Source organism: Planococcus citri, chromosome 5, assembly GCF_950023065.1.
Source record: "Planococcus citri chromosome 5, ihPlaCitr1.1, whole genome shotgun sequence".
In the NCBI taxonomy this organism is placed as follows: Eukaryota; Metazoa; Arthropoda; class Insecta; order Hemiptera; family Pseudococcidae; genus Planococcus; species Planococcus citri.
The window spans coordinates 69,729,667-69,750,709 of record NC_088681.1 but is presented as its reverse complement, the minus strand read 5'-3'; the positions used below and the strand labels follow the sequence as shown (position 1 = coordinate 69,750,709).

Genomic DNA, 21,043 nt, shown 5'->3' with positions numbered 1-21,043 from the left:
CCTAAATTTTTCACACCCTCACACACCCCCCAGTTCGCCTCTGAATAAAAGCCACCCAAAGGTTCATCCGAGCTAGACTTTAATGGCTGTTTTGAGTGGAAAATTTCGAATGTACGTATAAATTTTACATAGAAACTGAAGAATATTCGGTATTTTTCTATTCAAATCGATTTGGAACGTGGTCTATGTAAGGAGTTGAGATATATGGAACAAAATGGGCAGGCGAGGGGTACAAATGATACACTTTGATGAAGGTATATCCCTACGTAGCTCAAATATTATAATATGACAGCTGACCTTTTCTAGGAATAGACCACAAACACGGTTGAATTTATTGGATACATGTGAAATTTGTACGCTGTAAGGATAAAAACCTTTGAAAGGAGTATAACGTAGAGAACATTTTATTCAAATAAACCGTCGGTAGGTATTTGTACCTGCTACGTTTAAAAATAAGTCAACCGAGTGGTATAAAAATATTTCGATTCGCGTTTAATATTCGTAAATTTTAATGAACAGTCGAAACGGTTTATTCGCATGCCAAAAGCAAATGTTTAAACAACGGGTTAATTTAGCTTTAATCGAAAGACACTGCGTGTCTTGAAAAATTATATACCCGTGTATAATAATGTCTATTCCAGATTGAATGTCATCGAGCGAAAAATTTGCCATCCCTTTGCTTCTCTGCCTTTACCTTGCTCGTGTTGTTGGAAATACGTATTGAACGGAGCGAAAATTTGGCGATACGTGTGTGTTTGTGTGTTCATTGGTACTCGTAAAATTCACAGCTCGTGAATAATGGTAGATGGCTAAAAGTTAGACTAATTCAATTAGAAAGCCATACGAATAAGGATCATTAGGATGGTTATAAGCTTTTGTTTAACGTACGAGTATTATGTAGAGGTATATCGACTTATATGTGTGTAGGAAAGGCAAGAACACTGGCAACCGAGAGTGTATAATAAAATAGGAAGTATCGATTCGGTTTGCGCGACAGAGCAGCCAATTTTGCTAACTTTCAACGTTTGAGCCGGATTAACGACCAGTAACTTTGCTATCGGAGTAATTTAACAATTAGCCTTTGCGGTTTGCGTTTTCAACTAACGGAAGGTCTTACGGTATCGGCGCGTCCGCGTCCGACCGTCGTCGTCGTTCCCTCGCAGTACACGCTGCCTTCGTATTCGTACAGCGTATAATGAAAATTAACGAGAAAATTTTTCGCCAACTTATGCAAACTTGTTGCATGTACTACCAGCGTAGGTAGGTAGGTACTCGTACTATACTAGGGTCGTTGATGATTTTGGCGTTTATAACGCTGCTATCGTCGTCGACACTTTTTCACCGAATAACCATAGCCATGTTTCGACTGTGTAATGTGTGAAATGGTTGAATTCACTCGCGAATTCTCGTCTGCCGGTGTCGAGCAAACGTTTCCGACTGTAGCGAACGGTGACTGGAGGTGATATTGCTAACATGCCACCGAACAGCCCGACCGACGAGTTTACCAGCTAAATATTATTTTGTACGCAAGCTCGCACAGGTGATAATTGGCAGTGCGTATCCGTAAACAGAGACGAAGTGACGACTCGACGTTTTAAAATGCCATTTCATTCAGTCGAACAACCGATGCTGAAACATTTCACGAGTCGAGCTCGTATACTCGTTGTTAACATACTACATTGCGAGCTGCTGGGTTTTGCGAAGCACAAATAGCAGTTACATTTTGAAAATATCCACGATGATTTACTCGTTCTTGTTGGAACATTTGCGGAAATGAGAGTTTTCGAGAAGACGAATTTCGCTCCGTTTTTTGGAGATCCTATTTTCTTACTTTTTAAAATTCTATATGAAATTGTCTCGCAAAAAATGGGCTAAACAGAAATTATATTGTTTGGATACAATCCGATCTGGTCTGAGTTTCGCTCAGATTCGAGCTATTCAAATCTAATCAGACAGCTAGGTTTAATCAAATCTGATCAGAACTGGATATTCCTCAGAAGTCAGATCTAATTTAATCCACGACTAAATATGTATTTCATCAGATCTGATCTGATCAAAGTTTCAATCATATTACAGTCCGGTATATGACAATAGGAGTAATTGCACCCCCCCCCTTCCGCCGGTCCTCCGGGACAACTTTTTTCTTAAAGGGTACATTCTAAGGAACATTTCAAAGCAAACTTGCTCAAAAAAAATTGGCCTTACTCACAAAATGGCGGCCATTTTGATTGACAAATCAGTCGAAATCGCAGATTTTGCGTTTTAACATAGGACTTGCACGAAATTTTTCAAACCTTACAAAGGTAGATCGAAAGATCATGCAAAAATTTATCACCTGTCAAAATTTCAAGTGCTAAAGTGCGTTTTTCGATTTTTGGCGAATTTTTGAAAATCCAATATTTAGGCCACAAATGAGGGAAAAATCAAAATTTTACCAAATTGACCAAGAAAGCTGAAATTTGGGATATACCCTATTTTCGACATGTCAAATCGATTGGAAACGGTTTCAACTCGTTTTGAACAGTTCTGGAGCCTTCAGTAGATTTTTGAAACTTTGAATTTTTACAAAATTTCATCATTGGAGATGGAAAGCTGAAATTTACTCTACACTCCAATTTTAACACCCTCTGAAGACGACTTCAGGTGGGTTCAAGTCATTTTAGAGCCTCCGGCGATTTTTTTGAAAATTACTGGAGCTTCCAGTCCAGTAGATTTTTGAAACTTCATCAAACTGAGATGGAGAGTCAAAATTCATTCAGCAAACTAATTTCAATACGCTACGAAGTGGACCGCTGGTGGGTTTCAAGTCGTTTTGGAGCCTCCAGCGACTTTTTGAAAATTCCTGAAACCTCCAGCAGATTTTTGAAACTTTAAATTTTCACAAAATTTCATCAAAATGGAGATGGAAGTATGAAATTTACTCTACATTCCAATTTTAACACCCTCTGAAGACGACTTCAGGTGTGGGTTCAAGTCATTTTAGAGCCTCCAGCGACTTTTTTGAAAATTACTGGAGCCTCCAGTAGATTCTTGATACTTGAAATTCCCGCAACATTAATTTATCAAATGGAGCTGGGAAGCTGAAACTTACTTTGCAGACTACGTGGTGTTTCAAATGGTTTTGAATCTTCCGACTACTTTTAGGAAATTTCAATTTTCCAAAAAAACGCCATACAAACAACCTTTTAAAAAGTCGCTGGAGGCTCTAAAATGACTTGAACCCACCTTAAGTCGTCTTCAGAGGGTGTTAAAATTGGAGTGTAGAGAAAATGTCAGCTTTCCATCTCCATTTTGATGAAATTTTGTGAAAATTTAAAGTTTCAAAAATCTGTTGGAGGCTTCAGGAATTTTCAAAAAGTCACCGAAGGCTCCAAAACGACTCGATATTCACCTGCAGTACTTTGTAGCGTATTGAAATTAGTTTTTAGAATAAATTTCAGCTTTACAAGTCCAATTTGATGGAATTTTGTGGGAATTTCGAGTTTCAAAAATCTGCTGGAGGCTCCAGAACTGCTCAAAACGGGTTGAAACCGTTTCCAATCGATTTGGCATGTCGAAAATAGGGTATATCCCAAATTTCAGCTTTCTCGGTCAATTTGATAAAATTTTGATTTTTTCCCTCATTTTTGGCCTAAATTGGATTTTCAAAAATTCGCCAAAAATCGAAAAACGCACTTCAGCACTTGAAATTTTGACAGGTGATGAATTTTTGCATGATCTTTCGATCTACCTTTGTAAGGTTTGAAAAATTTCGTGCAACTCCCATGTTGAAACGCAAAATCTACGATATCGGCTGACCTGTCAATCAGAATGTCTGCCATTTTGTGAGTCAGGTCAACTTTTTTTTTTGGCAAGTTTGCTTCAAAATGTTCCTTAGAATGTCCCCTTAAGAAAAAGTTGTCCCGGAGGATCGGGGGGGGGGGGGGGGTACAATTACTCCTATTGTCATATGCCGGACTATTAGACTTGTTTAATCAGCTCCGGATATTTCCCGAGTCAAATTTGATCTTACCAGACCTAATAATGATGAGATCACATCGAAGTTTTGATTGAATCAGGTTTCAAAGAAAAACATCTTTTACTGAACGTTCTAATCTTATAATTTTTTTTGTTAAAGTTCGTACAGTAAAATGTGTTTTCTTTGGTACCCAGTTGAAATGTGCGAAAAAGGTCAACAACACTACATGCAAATGAATCAGATTTTTTCAGATCTGATTGGATTTGATTAGATCCGTACGTTCTTCCCTGGATTCTATTCAAACTGATCAGATCAGGTTTGTACTGATCTGATCTCAGCTGTTTGATGAAATATAATCAGAACAGGTTATTCTTCGCATCCAATTTAATATCAGCAAAATTCTAATCAACCCTGTTTAATTAAATCTGGTTCGATCTGTTTGGTTGTGATTCGAACTAATTAGACCAGTTTGATCAAATCTGATCAGATCCGCACATTCTCCGAACCAGATCTTATCTGACTAAAATCTAATCAGAGATCAAATTTTTGATCGGATTATATCTGTTTGGACTTGATTAAATCCAATGATAGAAACCAGTTTGAATGCCTGATCCAATTTGATCAGATCAAATTTTCGATCTGATTTAATGTCTTCGGAACTGATCAGGCTCATTTTGATCTCTTCTGATCAGATTTGGACATTCTTCAGGTACAATTTTATCCGATCGCATGTAATCAGATCAAAATTTTGATCTGACACCTGATCAAATCAAAATATTCTTCGGGTCGTGTTTGATCTGACCAAAGTGTTGATCAGATTAAATCAGTTCAGGAATGGTCAGACCGGTTTCATCAATTCTGATCAGATCTGGACATTCCACACATAAAATTCGATCTGACTAGACTTAATCAGATCAAAATTTTGATCGAATTTGGTCTGTTTAGACTTGATCAGATCAGGAATCCAGATTGAATCTGCTCAAATTTGTGATCAAATCAAGATATTTTTTAGTTAGATATCTCAGATCTGTTCAGGGTTGATCACACAGCTGTTTCATCGAATCTGATCAGATTCAGCAATGCTTCGGATTCAATTTAATCGGATCAGATCTAATCAGGTCAACGTTGTGATCGGATTAGATCTGTTTAGCTGATGAGCTCCGATGAAGTAATCCAGATTAGATCTGATCAAATTTTTTAAAATAAAATGTAATCAAATCAAGATATTACTTGAAGTCGAGATTGATCTGATCAAAGTTTGATCAGATTGGATCTGTTCATTATTGATAATCAGAACTCTTTCATGAATTCTGATCTGATCTGTGCATTCCTCACATCCAATTTGATTCGACCAGATGTACTCAGATAAAATTTTTGATCGAATTTGATCTGTTTTTACCTGATTACTTAGATCCAATGAGGGAATTGAATCTGATTAGACTTGTGATCGAATCAAGGTATTTTTCGGTTCGAGTTTGATCTCAGATCTGTTCAAGGTTGATCATTGGTGATTCATCAATCTGATCAGATCCGGCCACCCTTCAAAATTATTTCACCAATTTTTCTGCATTTTTTATATTTTATCTCAATTTTGTTGATTTTTTCTGGATTTTAAACATTTTTTTCAATGCATATTTCGTATATTTTCGCAAAATTTCACGAAATTTCGTTCCGTTTTCCCCTGATTTTTATGAAAATCGATTTTCTTTACAATTTATGTAATTTTTGGATTATATTTCAGATAACTCGAATCATCTAGAGCCTCAAATTGTTTGTTTGTGTCGCTTATTTCTTTTGTAGTGGGGGAGCCTTTCGAAGAGTTTCCAAATTTTGGCAGAAAAAAATAAACAGTATTTATGACTGAGCTATCGAAAGGTTTTCTTATCAGATGCATAATAAGGTTCAAGTTCAGTTAGAAACCTTGATTCAAGTGTTTTTTATCACCGCGTTGTTTGATGAATGTAATAGGATACCACCCCCTCGCAACCTCACGACAACGTTCTTTCTATCCCTTCCATTTACTTCAAATTAAGATTCGTTTTTTTCATTCAATTAAGAATATAATTTTCAAAGTGTATTTAATTTCTAATGTATATTGTTTTTTCTTTTTTGTTACAGGTAAGTGTTCGATGTTTTATCGATCAATAATTCAGCAGAAAATGCATTCGAATGACCAGTAGAGATGAAATAACGTTGTAACCACTAAACCAGGTTATGAATCTTTTTATCAAAGTTTCTTTTTCCTTTGTCGAAAAACCTTGATCCATGCTTATCAACTTACTGAAGAATTTCAGAAGGGATATGAGGAAGGTTCATACAAAATTTCGATGTTGAATGTGGGTTTGACGAGAACGAGATAAACACTATTTTCATCTTCACAGCGTATAATAAACTACATGGTACCTCTTGATAAATAGAAGAATCAAGAGAAGATGCCTCGAAGTGATCTGTTTGAAGCTACTCGTATGTAGGAGTCGTTTGACTTTTGAATTATTTTTCGATTAGTCGAACGGTGTTCTACAAATTATCGGTTCACCCCGCGAAAGAATTTCATTTATAAATAATTTTTCGACGAAGAAATCAACGAACTGTTAAAAAGTCCAATTTTTATATTTTGCCGGTGCGCACGATTATTATTGAATCTCGCATGTAAGCTTCGTTTGTCTGCTATACGAAACTGACTCGAAGATATAAATTATTTTTCAACTCGTAGACTTATTTTATATCTTGGATGGTTTGCCCGCAACTATCGAATCGAGCCACCTCACCTCACCTTGCTCAATATTATAAGGGAGCGTTTTCCAATTTTTGTAGCAAATGTAGGTACGAGTACCTCTACCTCTATTCTACGACTACGTGTATTTTAGATACTCTCGTACTACTAAATCAAATCGTAATTCGATACCATACCAAATGTACGCGGAAACGACACCGAATAAAATCCGTAAGTATGCGACGACGACGACGACGACGTACTTATTTTGAACGGTACTTAAATCGTTGCTTCTCGTGAACCTGTGTTATCGAAAGGTCGTAAATGATTGTGAGAAATATTTAATGCTGCGAGAATATATTCGGACGTTTTATGAAATGGTGTAGTAATGGAAACGACGACGACGACGACGAAAAAAAAAATCCGATTTATATGTTTACGAATGTCGTTTTTGTAGTGAATTTTTGAAGCGAACGAGTAAAAGAGTAAACGAGTGTTTCGTTTTTAGTCGAATTTTCCAATATAAAAGGAAATCTGTTTTTTGAGTTGGGTTATTTAAAAATTGTGTAGGTCATTCCATGTTGAACCAGCCTCGTGTTGCGTCTCATTTTCCCTAAGTTTGGTGATTTTCCTTCTTTCCTAATGTGAAACCCTTCAAAAAAAATTGAGTAAAATGGGAGGCAGGACCCAAACCCGCAACTAGTTTGATTTGATTTCGAAAAATTCAAAAAATAAACTTTTTTTTTTGGGTGTTTATAATTACAAGATTATTACACCCGTAAGGGGGGGGGGGTTTAGATTTGGTTTGTGAGGTTGATGTTTTTTATTAGGGAGATGAATTTTTGTATTTCTGAGGGTTCGTCAGGGATAGTAGGTGGGTTTTCTTTTATCTGTAGTGTAAGTCTGTTTTGTTTTACTAGTTGGGGACAGTTGAAAAGTATGTGTTGGATGGATGTGGGTTCGTTTCTGCAAAATTGGCATGAGGGTTTTGGTTCTTTTTGGTATAAGTGGTTATGAGTAATTTTTGTGTGGTCTATTCTTAGTCTGGTAATCAGGATTTCTTCTTTTCTGTTCAGGTGGCCTAGATTTTTCCAGGGGAGGGTAGTTTTTTTATGTTAAAAGAATTTGTTTGAAGTTTGTTGTGACCAAAAGTTCTGCCATTTAGTAAATGTGTTGTGAGTGATTAGAGATTTAATGTCATCAGGAGTGAGAGAGGTAAGAGGGGAGGGGGCAGCGGCTGTTTTTGCTAATCTATCAACAGTTTCGTTTCCAGTGATACCTATGTGGCTGGGAACATACATGAAGCTAATTGAGTAATCGTAATATTGGAGGTTAAAAAGGGACTTATGTATGTCTTGGACTATGGGATGGTCAGAAAAAATGTTTTGAATGGATAGCAGTGAACTTAGTGAGTCGCTTTGGATTAAGAATTTTTTATTTTCTGATTGAATGGAAATTATATCTATTAGGCAATGTTTTATGGCAGTGAGTTCAGCAGTAAAAATTGAGGCACAGTTGTGAATTTTGAAACTGAGAACTTTTCATTAATTGAGTAAGCATAACCAGTATGAATATTAGAAATTTTTGAACCTTCTGTGAAGCATAGGTTATATTCAGTATAGTTTGATAACAGTTCTAAGTAATGACTCTTGATTAATAATGGAGAGTGATCATGTTTTGGGTAGTTTCTTAAGTGAAATTCCATCTGTATAGGTTTGAGAGACCGAGGGGGATAAGATATTGGTTGATGTATTAGGTTTTTTAGGTCAATTGTAGGTTGTTCATATTTTTGATAAATTCTGGGATTGGACCTGAAGTATGGAGGAAATGCTGAGAGCTGTAAACATTGAGTGACCTTTGAAGAGGGTGAGATGGATTATTTGCAACAGTTGTTAAGAAATTTGTTTGTCATGAGAATTTTCCTAAAATCAGGAGGAAGCTCTGCAGCTTCACAATAAATACTATCAATTGGAGACGAATAGAGAGCACCTATGCAGATGCGCAAGGAGGAATTTTGAACAGTTTTGAGAATGTTAGTAGTTTTATTTGACAGGTTTGTAAAGCATGGACTTCCATATTCAATTTTACTACGAATCAGAGCTTTGTACAAGTGAAGTAATAGTTGGCGTGATGGGTTATACTTTGGATTTGTAACAATTTTTAGTAAATTTAGACGTTTGTTAATTTGAGCTTTTATGTTGAGAAAATGAGGCGTCCAAGTAAGTTTTTTTTATCAAAAGTAAGTCCAAGGAATTTGGTAGTTGGTTTAAAAACTAAAGGATGTCCTTTGAATTCGAGGATAGGTTCTGGGTAGGTTTTATTTCTCTTGGTAAAAAGTATACAGTGAGTTTTAGATTCAGAAAATGTTAGTCCATTTGTTTCAGCCCATTTTTCGATGCAATTTATAGTTTTTTGGATCATTTCTGAGGCTAGTTTGATGTTATTTGAACATATTGAAATGTTTATATCATCTGCAAAAATTCTTAAGGAAAGAGGTTGAGGAATAATACTACAGATATCATCAATTAGGAGTATAAATAGTATGGTGCTAAGCACAGAGCCTTGAGGGACTCCATTTTCAATATCAAAAAGTTCAGAGTATGTATTTTCAATTCTGACTCTAAAGGTACAATTTGATAAAAAGTTTTGAATAAAGTAAGCTAAATGCCCTCAAATCCCTATAGAATGTATTTTTTGAAGTATTTTGTATTTCCATGCTTTGTCAAAAGCTTTTTCAAGATCAAAGAAGACTGAGAGTACAAATTCTTTATTTTGAAAGGCAGTATTGATTTCCTGTGTAAGACTAAAAAGATGGTCCAGAGTAGATCTTTTTTTCCAAAAGCCACTTTGAAAAGAACTGAGGGAATTTGTAGAGTCAATATACCACGTAAGACGTTTCATAACCATTTTTTCTAGAATTTTACATGGGACAGAAGTTAAAGAAATAGGCCTGTAACTGGAGGGAAGGTGAACATTTTTCTCAGGTTTAAGTATGGGAATGACAGTTGCAGTTTTCCATGTTTGAGGGAAGGAATCTGAAGACCAGATTATATTATAGAGGTTTAGTAAGTCATTTTTACTGGTGTCAAAAAGATGTTTCAACATATATGGATGAATATCATCTGGTCCAGGTGATGAATTTTTGATGTTGTGGTTTAAACAGTACAGTACCTAGTTCGTTTATAGAGAAAGGTGCATTGTATGGTTCAAGGTTATCAGATGAAAAATCAAGTACTAAATTTTCAGTTTGCTTTTTGGTTGTTTGAAAAGCTTTACTATAGGAACTTGTTGCTGAAACTTTAGAAAAAGATTGAGCCATGGTGTTGGTTATATGTTATCTAATGAAGTAATAATTCCATTGTTGTGGAGAAGATATGAAATGTCAGATGGGACATAGCAGCCTTTTAATATTTGTTAGTACTGTGAGTGATATTCAACATGAATTTGGTCCAACTATCCCTTTGTTTTGATAGATTTGTTCAGCGAGCAATTGCTCTTTTTTTCTTAAAGTCTATGAGATTATCAGTAGAAGGATATTTTTTGAATTTTCTTAAAGATCTTTTTCTTTCTTGAATAGCAATTTTGTTCTTCAGCTTCTTGATGATATGGTTGATTTCATTCAAGTTGGTAAACTTCACATGTTCAACTGCGCAGTTGTCAATGAAGTGCAGATTATTAGTAACCAGTTGGTTTTCTGAAGCAGATACAGTGACTTCTCTGCCAAATGTCTTTTTGAAGTAATCAGCAAATACTGTGCTTTTATCTTTGTCTGTTATTGCTGTTGAAGAACCATTGTCAAGTGGAGGAATCAAAGTGTTTGGTTTTGTGATGCGTTTTGTAGCTTTCCAAAGATCGTCGCTGTTATGGCTCAAATTAGCCAGGTATTTTTGGTAGGTATCATTACGAAACGTTTCCAATTCGTTCTTAATTTTGCGTATAAGGTGATTCAACTGCACCTTAATTGCTGGATTTTTCAGTCGCTGCCATTGTCTTCTAATTTGATTTTTGCGTTGAATCCTTTGAAGATTTAGGAATGGTTTTGATAGCAGCTTGAATGATCGAATCAGTGAAGTACTGAACAATAGAGTCAAGGTCTTGACAAGAGAAATCTAATGAAATCACTTCTTTATTAAAATGAGACCAATTTGCCTTATCTAATATCCATTTTGGAAATTTTGCTTTTGTGGGATTATGAATTTGATTTGGAATGGAAATGGTGATGGGAAAATGATCACTGTGTTGAAGATCATCTTGGGGGTTCCAGTCTAAAAGGTGTGAAATATTTGGAGAGCAAAAGGTCAAATCAATATTTGAGAAAGTACCATTTGATATATTAAAGTGAGTAGGTTTTGAAGAATTGAGGAGAAAAATATCATTTTTTGATAAGAATTCCTCTATAACATTGCCTCGATTATTGTTAGAATTTGATCCCCAAATTTTTGAATGAGCAAAAATCACCAAGTACAATGTATGGTTTAGGTAATTGTATGAGAAGGTTTTCTAGTTCTTGTAAGGTTATGTTTTGATGAGGGGGAATGTAAATATTGCAAATTGTGAGGTTTTTTATGCTATAGTGTGGGGTATTTATAGTTACAGCATTGGCTTGGAAGTTACCTAAGAAGATATTTAGTTGGGATGATATAATTGTATTTTTGATATAAATGGCTGTGCCACCACAAGCTTTATCACCTCCTGGGAAGTCAAAACGGAAAGAAGAGTAATTTTTGAGCCTAGAGTTATGGTGAGAGCGTAAGTGTGTTTCTTGAAGGGCAATATTTCAACCGCGTTAGATAATGAAAAAATGATTTCTCCAACGCACTTTTCTCACCATTCGCAATCTCGTTCAATTTAAATACGACTAGGTTCTTTAGTCGTTAGACACAAAAATCGTCCATTTAAATCGAAACAGGGCACATTTTCGAGCCCATTGTCGTAAAGACGCGACCATGATTTACACATAAATAAAAAAATTACGAATCGTTGTTGGCAATCACAGAGTATGGCGCGTAAATTGCGTAGATTCGCAATTTGTGAAAACTTTTATCCGCAAATGACCCTTAAACAAATCCATAAAAATGGCGATAACTTTGCCCATAAAAAGTTCACCTCGGGGAAGTTTGAACTCGGTGCGGCGCGACGACGCGAATTTTTGAAAAAATTTTAATTTTCTCACTTGCCAAGTTTTTCACTATCCCAATGGGAATGGTGTGTTGTTGGCTGTGCAGCGTTTCCCTAGAAATGAGAAATAAAGAAGTGGCGTGTGATGAGCAGGACAAGGCAGTGAACAGGGAGGCAAACAAGCCGAGAAAACGAAGCGCCGACGTTATAATACAGATACACCGTATAAGCTGAATAAGTGAAAAGGTACATTTATTACTATACTGGAAGTCGAGCTCATCGGCTACAGCAAAAAGTATAGTACAACACGTTGCAGAGGGAAAAATAAAAAGCAAAAAAAAAAACTTTTAATATTTTCCTAGAGTGTAGTAACTTTAATATCGAATTTTACTCGGTAAATACATTCGTATATATACGGTATATGATATTAAAAGAGATTAAAATTTATTACTACGGATCGTCGAATAACTCGTGTGCTGCAGTATGTTTGAATTCGACCATTACCTGCCTACAAAACGTTGGGAATGCTTTCAAAGGTCCGCGATGTATTAACGAAATTATTAAAATTTACGAATAGCACGATATTACAGCTACGTGGAATTTTTCTCCACCTGGTTTTGTGACACTTCGTCAAGCATCTATCGACTCTATTAGTCGATTTTTTTTCACGCTACCTTGTTTTTTTTCTCTCCCTCTTTCTGTATCCTCTTTTTTTTTTAGCCTTTGCTCGTCTCACACACCACAGAAGTATTACTTACATATACGGCTCGTATGTAGCTGCGAGCTGATGTTGATACTTTATTACGAAGATTGTACACGTGCTGGAAATCGCCGCATGTTGTGTCAGTACAACATGCTTGTAATTCTTTCTTATTTTGAAGGACGAGTTGTTTGCCAAAGTAATCTGCGCTTAGGAATACTGGCGAAATATTCGCGCACATGTCGCTACAGTTTAAAGCTTTCCAAAGTACCTTCGAGTGTATTTCGTCTTTTTTTTTTACAATGTGCAGGTATTTAGTTTCTTCGAATTTTGTCTCAGATTCGTCTTCTCGTTATTTTCGTGTTTTGAGCTGGGATAAGCCAATTTTTTTTGTTCTTAGGTGTTATTATTTTTTTTGGGAAGATAGATGTGAAAAGGAAAAAAAAAGCGATGAAATATGACGAAGGTTTCTCTGTGTGGGTCAGGTTTTTGTTTTGTTTAGGAATTTGAAATTTTCGAAAAATTTCAATTGAAGTAAACAGTATTTTTTTGAAACAAAAAGTTTGCAGCTCTGAAACGATGATTTGTTTTTAGGAGTTGGACATAGGTAGGTAATTATTCGATGAGACTATTTGAAAATCTCGTTTTTTCCTTCGCGTGTCTATTTTGTGTTAATTTAGTTGCTATTTTAAAATTACTGAGGAACATCGAGTAGGGGAAAGCAAAGAGGACAGTTTACCCCGTGCTTTCTGGAAAGCCAGGCAAGGAGGAGGGCCTGTGATGAAAGAAAACTCTGTTTTTTTACTTCTCAGCAAAACTCAAATTTTTGAAAGATTTTGCCCTCGCTTCGCTCGTGCTTGTTTTCCTTTCTTTTTAGATATTAACCCATTCGGTAACGCGGACGAGTATACTCGTCCAACTGATACATGGCCCTTTGTACCAATGACGAGTATACTCGTCCAGGGGTCATTCCATTTCAATTTGACCCATATTTTGACCCCATGTCTTTCGATTTTGTTCAATTTTTTTTTCACATGACCTACCCACCCAACTACTTGAAAAAAAAACACCAATAATCCCTCCCAGCTCTCTCGAGGGCTCAGTTGGGAGGGTTCCTTTTGCTGTGGCAATTTCCTGAAGTATTCCACTTCGGGGGCTCATAACTTTTCAGCTAGAAAACTTATTGACTCGAAAATAATTTCACAGTTCAAAATGACATCCAAATTTAATTCAAAAACGTTCATCTAAAAGTTCATAAAAATTTTATAAAAGTTCAAAGTTGAACTTCCAGTGAAAGTTCAAATTTCAAAGTGGCGCCCGCCCCAAGTGCGAGCAATAAATCAAAATCACGCAAAAAATCACCATAGATGATAGATGTAATTTTTTATGCTGTTTCGGAATATATTGTTTTCAAAATGGGTATTTTCAAGGTGGGGGGGATTACCCCCTCAAATTTGGGTCCAAAATTCAAAAAAAGTATGAGCGTGTAGTATATCAATTGCTATGTTTCCAGAGGTGTTGAACACGAATATGACCTTGGGTTTTCGATTGCGCTTCATTTGAAGCCCCCAGCACCGCCTCCCCTCGAAAGGATCAAATTCCGAAAAAAATGGGTTGTGTAACGCGATACATGAAATAGCACGTTTTTGGAGGAGCTGAACACGAATATGACCTTCGTTTTTTGATTGGGACTCATTTTTGGTCCCATGCTCCCCACCTCTTGAGTCAAATTTCGAATAAAAATAAAATGGGACACTGGAGGCTTCAGATGACGTCCAATCTAAAAACAAATGTCATATGTGTGTTCAGCACCTCCAAGAACATGCTATTTCATGTATCGCTTTACACAAACTATCTTTTTGCAATTTGACCCTTTCAGGGGGAGGGGGTGCGGTGAGCTTCACATGAAGCGCAATCGAAAAACCAAGGTCATATTCGTGTTTAGCACCTCTCAAAACATAATAGTTGATATACTACCCACTCATATTTTTTTTTTAAATTTTGGACTTAAATTTATTTTTTCCAACCCCCCTTTCAATGCCCCAAAAAGGGTTGACAGCTTCGGTTTTTCTTCAATGTACCTCAATTTTTGAATTCTTTGAACTTTCGGTTTTTCAAAAAGTATAAAATCATCAATTTTGGATGAGCCTATGATTATTTATGAATTTTTTTCCAAAACCTCTATAAAATATTCAATCAATAGAAAATTCACGTGGTATTTAAGGCAAAAAAAATGAATCGAGAAGGTACCAGATGGGTTGAATTTCTAAAAAAAAAAAATATTATTCAACTTTTAAAGTTTTAAACTGAAAAAGTAAACTTCTGGTATAAAAAGTATCGTTTTTATGCCCCTTGAAATACTTCAAGAGCATTCGCCTTCACTTGGACCTGTTCTCTTTCATTTTTCAAAACTAACACCCTACAAAAATCTTTCAAATTCTCAAATTTTAAAAGTCAAAAAATAAACACCTAAACATCGTTTTTAAATGTATCAAAACACAAATTTTCAAAACTTTTCGCACTCGCTTTGCTCGTATTTGTCTTCTTTTTTTCAATATCTAAAAGAAACATCGTTTTTATGCCTCTCGAAATCAAATTTTCAAAAACTTCAGCCCTTGTTTCGCTCGTAGTGGAGGCAAAATTAGCATCATATTTCGAAAGAAAAAACATTTTTGGCTACCCAAGCTATTATGATGAAAAATAGTCAGGGGTGGTCCCCTAATCGCAACACAGACCCGAAAAAAATCAAATTCGATTCGAACATTTTCAAAAAAAAAAAAAATGCACCCTTTCGAAAAGTAATTTTTGACGAACAGCGAGTTGCACGATTGTGGCGCTCTATCAAGCTGTCTGATCCAGAGGTAGGTAGGCGAGCCCTCGAGGCCATTTATAACCTCGAATAAGAGCTTTTTTCGCTTCGATCACGTTTAAAGTTAACTCTGAAAACGAACTAACATCGACGAGAAAAGTTTGGCAATATCGTTAATGCACCGAAACGAGAGAAAAACGTAATCGACAAAGAAAACCCGCAGCGTCGTTGGCATTGGGCGCGAATTCGTACAAGATTTCACACCAGCACCACGACGACGACGATGGATATTTTTGGGAAAAAACAGAAATGCAGACAATCGATACCTATACAGCAGTACATTTATACGTGCGACTTTTGACTATTTTTTAACGCACGTCTGGCGTGGTTTTTTTTTAAATATTAAATAATCGTATATTTTACACATTCGACGAGTTAAAGGTGTTTCTTTGCTTGGTTTTTGCCAAAGCTAACTATTTTAAGAATCGTGTTGGCAAAACGAGCATTCGAGCATTTAGAAAATTCTATTAACAAGCCGTACCTACGTAGTATAATATAAGGTAGTCAAGAGGCAGAGAGGTATGCGGCACAACCGACGTCGAAATAAACGACTCCGAAGAAAGTTTTTTCTGCTTTTCGCAGCACATAGACGCGATAAAGAATCGCAAATCGAGTCGAGTGGATGAATGAATGGGCGAGGGGGCGCGGTGTAGATAAAATAACGAAAAATTTGCGAAATATGTTGGCAAAAAAAACGAGAACCATCTTTTTACTGGTATTTGACGTACCGCCACGTCGCTCAAGTACTCCGCCGTCCAAAACGTTTGTACGAAAACGAAACGGCCTCCGGCAAAGGAAAACTTTAATCGGATAAAAGTGCTAAAAGTAAATGAGGCGACGAAGTAAGTAGTTAGAAATGAGCTCGAACCTGCGCGCGTACAAATTGAAATATAAAAGTCGGCTTCGTAATAAATGAAAAACTAATAACCATCTCGCCTCGAAAAATACACCTAAATTCTTCTCGTTTCAATAACGAAATTGCCGACGCTATTCGCCGCCACCGCCACCGCCACCGCCAAATTTCACCTCGCCATGCCATCGTCTTATCGACGCTTTTACTTTTACACGAGACATCGTCGTCGCAACCGAAACATTCCGCTGTGGCGATAAAACATTTTTAAAAACAAAAAATCAACCGTGTTTTTAATTTCGTCCGCAATATCGCGTACCTCAGGCTTTTTCAAAAGGTGCTACGAGAATTTTGCATTTTGTTTGCCTCGCTTCGCTTCGCTTCGCTTCGCTTTGCTTTGCCCACCACAGCCGGCTGTAGCGTTACGATATCGTTGTAGGTACCAAGCTATAAAATTCTTATCGGCTCGTTTCGACTCTTTATTCTGGAAGTAATTCGCAACGATTCGTATATTTTACGATTGGCCACCTACGTTCTCGGTCCTCTGTTATACCTACCAGTACGCAGCTAATTAACAATATCTCGCGTTTACACCTCAAATAACCGACGAAAACCCAGAATCTCGGTTCTCGTCGTTTCTGCCCCGTAGACACGTCAAATTCAAACCTTCATAAACTTACCTATTTGTGATACGTGCAAAGTCTAATTTCGTATAATTCGCACTAATCGATCCCCCGTATAAATGACGAACAGAAAGTTTCAGCTACCTTGGCTTGTGTAAAATGCCCTTCAGAAGGACGATGGTGCATGAAAAAAGATATCATTCCACGATTTCAAAATTAACTTACTTATTCCTGGTTTGAAAAAATGTGAAAAAGATCTCTTCTTCCTTCATTCTATCCCATCTAAACCATTTGTCTTGCTGGAACTGATTTTTTCCAAAATTTAAAATCTATTCCCCCTTCTCTTCTACCCAACGAAATCGAAACACCCCTAACAAGGGAACTACCTGAACCGGCAGAAACGAAAATGAACGAATCAAAGCTAGATCGGAAGGGGACCACTACAGGACGCCAAATCCAAAATTTCAAGTGCTAAAGTTGATTTCTCGATTTTTGGTGAATTTTTGAAAATTGAAAAATCCGAAAAATTATCAATTAATACCAAAAATAGAAAATATTGATGAAAAATGGAATTTTCTCGGGAAGTGGCTCAGATGGTGTCCCTAACTCATTTACGACTATCGAAATTCGTAAAACCTCAATTCCAGTCATTCTGGAGCCTCCAGAGATTTTTTATCATTTCTCCAGAAACTTGAAATTGCTGTGGAACGGCTAAAAATCAACTTTAGCACAAATAACTTTATTTGGGGCCTATGTGGGTTGCCTTTAACCGTTTTTTGCGGTTGTCGCAAAAATCGGCGTCTGCCGGTTCAGATGTGTATTTTTGGCCACTGGAAAAAATGAAAAAATTTGAAAATGTTAAATATTCTATCTTTTACAATGCTACCTACCCGAGATCGAGCTCTGACCTATTTTCGACGTTCCAAATAGGTGAAACCTCCATTTCCACTATTTTGGAGCATCCATTAACATTTTCAAATTTTGTCATTTTATTCCAGTGCCCAAAAATACACATCTGAACCGGCAGACGCCGATTTTCGCGACAACCGCAAAAAATGGTCAAAGGCAACCCACATAGGCTCCAAATAAAGTTATTTGTGCTAAAGTTGATTTTTGGCCGTTCCACAGCAATTTCAAGTTTCTGGAGAAAAGATAAAAAATCACTGGAGGTTCCAGAATGGTTGAAATGGAGGTTTCACCCATTCGGAACGTCGAAAATAGGTCAGAGCTCGATCTCGGGTAGGTAGCATCGCAAAAGATGGAATATTTGACATTTTCAAATTTTGTCATTTTTTCCAGTGGTCAAAAATACACATCTGAACCGGCAGACGCCGCCGATTTTTGCGACAACCGCAAAAAACGGTTAAAGGCAACCCATATAGACCCCAAATAAAGTTATTTGTGCTAAAGTTGATTTTTAGCCGTTCCACAGCAATTTCAAGTTTCTGGAGAAATGATAAAAAATCTCTGGAGGCTCCAGAATGACTGGAATTGAGGTTTTACGAATTTCGATAGTCGTAAATGAGTTAGGGACACCATCTGAGCCACTTCCCGAGAAAATTCCATTTTTCATCAATATTTTCTATTTTTGGTATTAATTGATAATTTTTCGGATTTTTCAATTTTCAAAAATTCACCAAAAATCGAGAAATCAACTTTAGCACTTGAAATTTTGGATTTGGGGTCCTGTGGTGGTCCCCTTTCGATCTTGCTTTTATTCGCTTATTTTCATTTCTGCCGGTTCAGGTAGTTCCCTTGTAAGTACAAATAAATCTCCAAAATTTACAAAATTTAAACATCATTTTAAAGCTCAATTTTAGGCTGACACTCTAAACAGACACCCAAAAAATTGAAATAAACAGCAAACATGATCCCAGAATTCAAATATTTGGTGTTTTTAATTCAGCACCCGCAAACATGCGTTTCAAGCGCCAACGAGAACGTGTTAATAAAATTGCATACTCAGTTCGCCGTAAAAACGAAACACGCTGCAACTGCAATAAAATGATGTTTGAACGAAATAAAAAAATGAAGTTGGATTATACTATTTCTCTTATTTTTTTCTCGCGATTTCTCTTCTACTCGTATAGTCCAAATAATTGGTCAACGTGATTTTCGCGTTCAATCCTTTATAGAAGGAGGGAATTTGTAATTTTTACTCCTTTGTGATTTTTTTACTGAAATTTAGAAAGCTCATACCTAAATACCTACTTATTACAATTTTGATTGAATTTGTGGGGAATCTATTTTCGGAGTTTCGAAAAGAGTATGTAGGAGTTCAAAGTCGATAATTTAAATTGAAAAAGCTCAAACATTTGAACTTTCAAAGTGAAAACTCAACTGTCCATAAAATTTAATAACAGTCGAAATAAAGAGAGGAGAGAGGGCAGTCTTTCTTTACTCTTTCCCTCTCCTCTTTTCTCCGATTTGAAACGATCTTTTAGGAGTATAGTGCCACTTTGGGTATTACTAGTTCGAATGCACTCGTTTTGAATACCAGTTCATTGTGTGGTAGGATGAAGTATTTTTGAATCGTATTCTGAACGTTGTGAAAAAATCATTTCTCGTCATTTGAAGAGAATTTTGATATTTCTGGAAAGTAGTCTCCAAATCATCGAGATGTTATATTCCTTCGGTGAAATAAAGTTGTTTATAGTAATGGAAGAAAAGTTATCGTTCTGTGTAAAATACTGTCTAGAATCCAGTTTTGTGTACATTTTCTCGCTGTAGTGACGATATTTCACTACAAATTGCATGTTTCGATTTCTTATATCGTCGCATTCTTCTTGAATTTGAAGTTTTCATTCCTTTTTCGCCATTTTCAAACTTTTCCAAACGAGTCTTGAATTATCTTTTCATCTAGTCAAAATTTTAATTTCCTCGACCGAGAAGAAAATTCAATTTTGTAAAAGCTGTAACAGAGTAAGAAAAGTGAATCAGCTTTTGAGAAGGAAATTTTTAGACCATCATCAAAAAACCTACTTCTTTGATTTACGTGACCTTTCATTATGATCGCCAAAGTCACCTAAAAGTCCTTAAAAATCGTCTCAACCTCCATTTTCGAAAACTTTTCATGTTCTAGAACGTTTATTTTATCAAATCGAAGGAAATTTTCAATTTTTCCATACCATTTTTTCATGTCATGTCACATGAGAAAATAATTAATTGACCATTTTTGAAATGCTCTAAAACAAAAATTAAGAAGTTCAACTTTGTCAGAAAACGTGATTTTCTTAAATTCATTAGAAAATTACAGTCGAGAAAAATGATTTTTTTGAAAATTTGATGGGAAACTGTAGCAGAATCTTGTGAAATTTTCAAAAAAATTTTTGTACATTTTTTTAAATTTCTAATCTCGAGTTTGAAATTTTCAAAATGAGTTGTTGAAAACATTTTTAATGGAAAATCTACTCAACTTTTGTAAACCATCAAAAAAAGTTTCTTTTTGGCGGTTTTTTCGTCCCTTGGTTTAAGTTTAGTAGGCTAAAATATTCTATTTTTATTCTGGTTCAAATATTCCATGAAAAATTGAAAAATTAGACATTTTTTTCCCAATGACTACATCATGTGATCTCATTAAAATTGAAAAATCAAAAAATTTCCATTTACTCAAAAAAGTCGATTTAAAGCTCCTAATTTGTGTTCAGGTTCAACGTTTGAATTTCAAAAATCAAAGGCAGACAGAAAAATTGATGTCCTATAAATAATGTAATGAAATTGACTCGATTTGATCAACTTATCATACTCTGCAGAACGCCTGAAATCAACATAATCTAATCAGTAGAATCTGTTTTATAGAACCTCAAAAGTTCTGGAAAGTTGCTTGCATGAGCTTTTTGCCTTGTTCTGTGTTTTACAAAATAGGTAATTAATTTTATGGTTTTGCAGACGCCAGTAAAATGAAGGACATCCTATATTTCAACTCTAAAGGTTTCAACGTACCTTTTTATAATTGCAACTCAACGTGTTGTTAAGGAGTTTTGTACATCGTAGAGCTTTTGATGTTCTTTAGAATAGATTCATTGAAGATGGGGAAGAGGGGCAGAGAGGGTTGCTTGAGTTGAGTCATCTATTGCATGAAATATTGTACGGAAGGAGGCAAAATCTGAGTTGGTTTTTGAGTTTTGAAAATGGCAAAAAATTGGAAGCATCATGAGATAATTGTAAGTTGTGGTAAAATTTCATCAAGGGGTACCAAACTTTCGAAAAATT

At 35.9% G+C, this 21,043-nt stretch overlaps 1 protein-coding gene across 1 annotated transcript in view; it reads left to right on the top strand.

Moving 5' to 3' along the window:
* Positions 1 to 20,749, top strand: part of LOC135847855 (protein YIPF5-like) — a 165,272-nt gene extending 144,523 nt beyond the window's left edge. Inside the window, exon 5 of the mRNA XM_065367582.1 lies at positions 20,720 to 20,749. Within this exon, the coding sequence (XP_065223654.1) occupies positions 20,720 to 20,734 (15 nt within the window). The 3' untranslated portion in view covers positions 20,735 to 20,749. The remainder of the gene's footprint in view (positions 1 to 20,719) is intronic.
* The last annotated feature ends 294 nt before the right edge of the window (positions 20,750 to 21,043 follow it).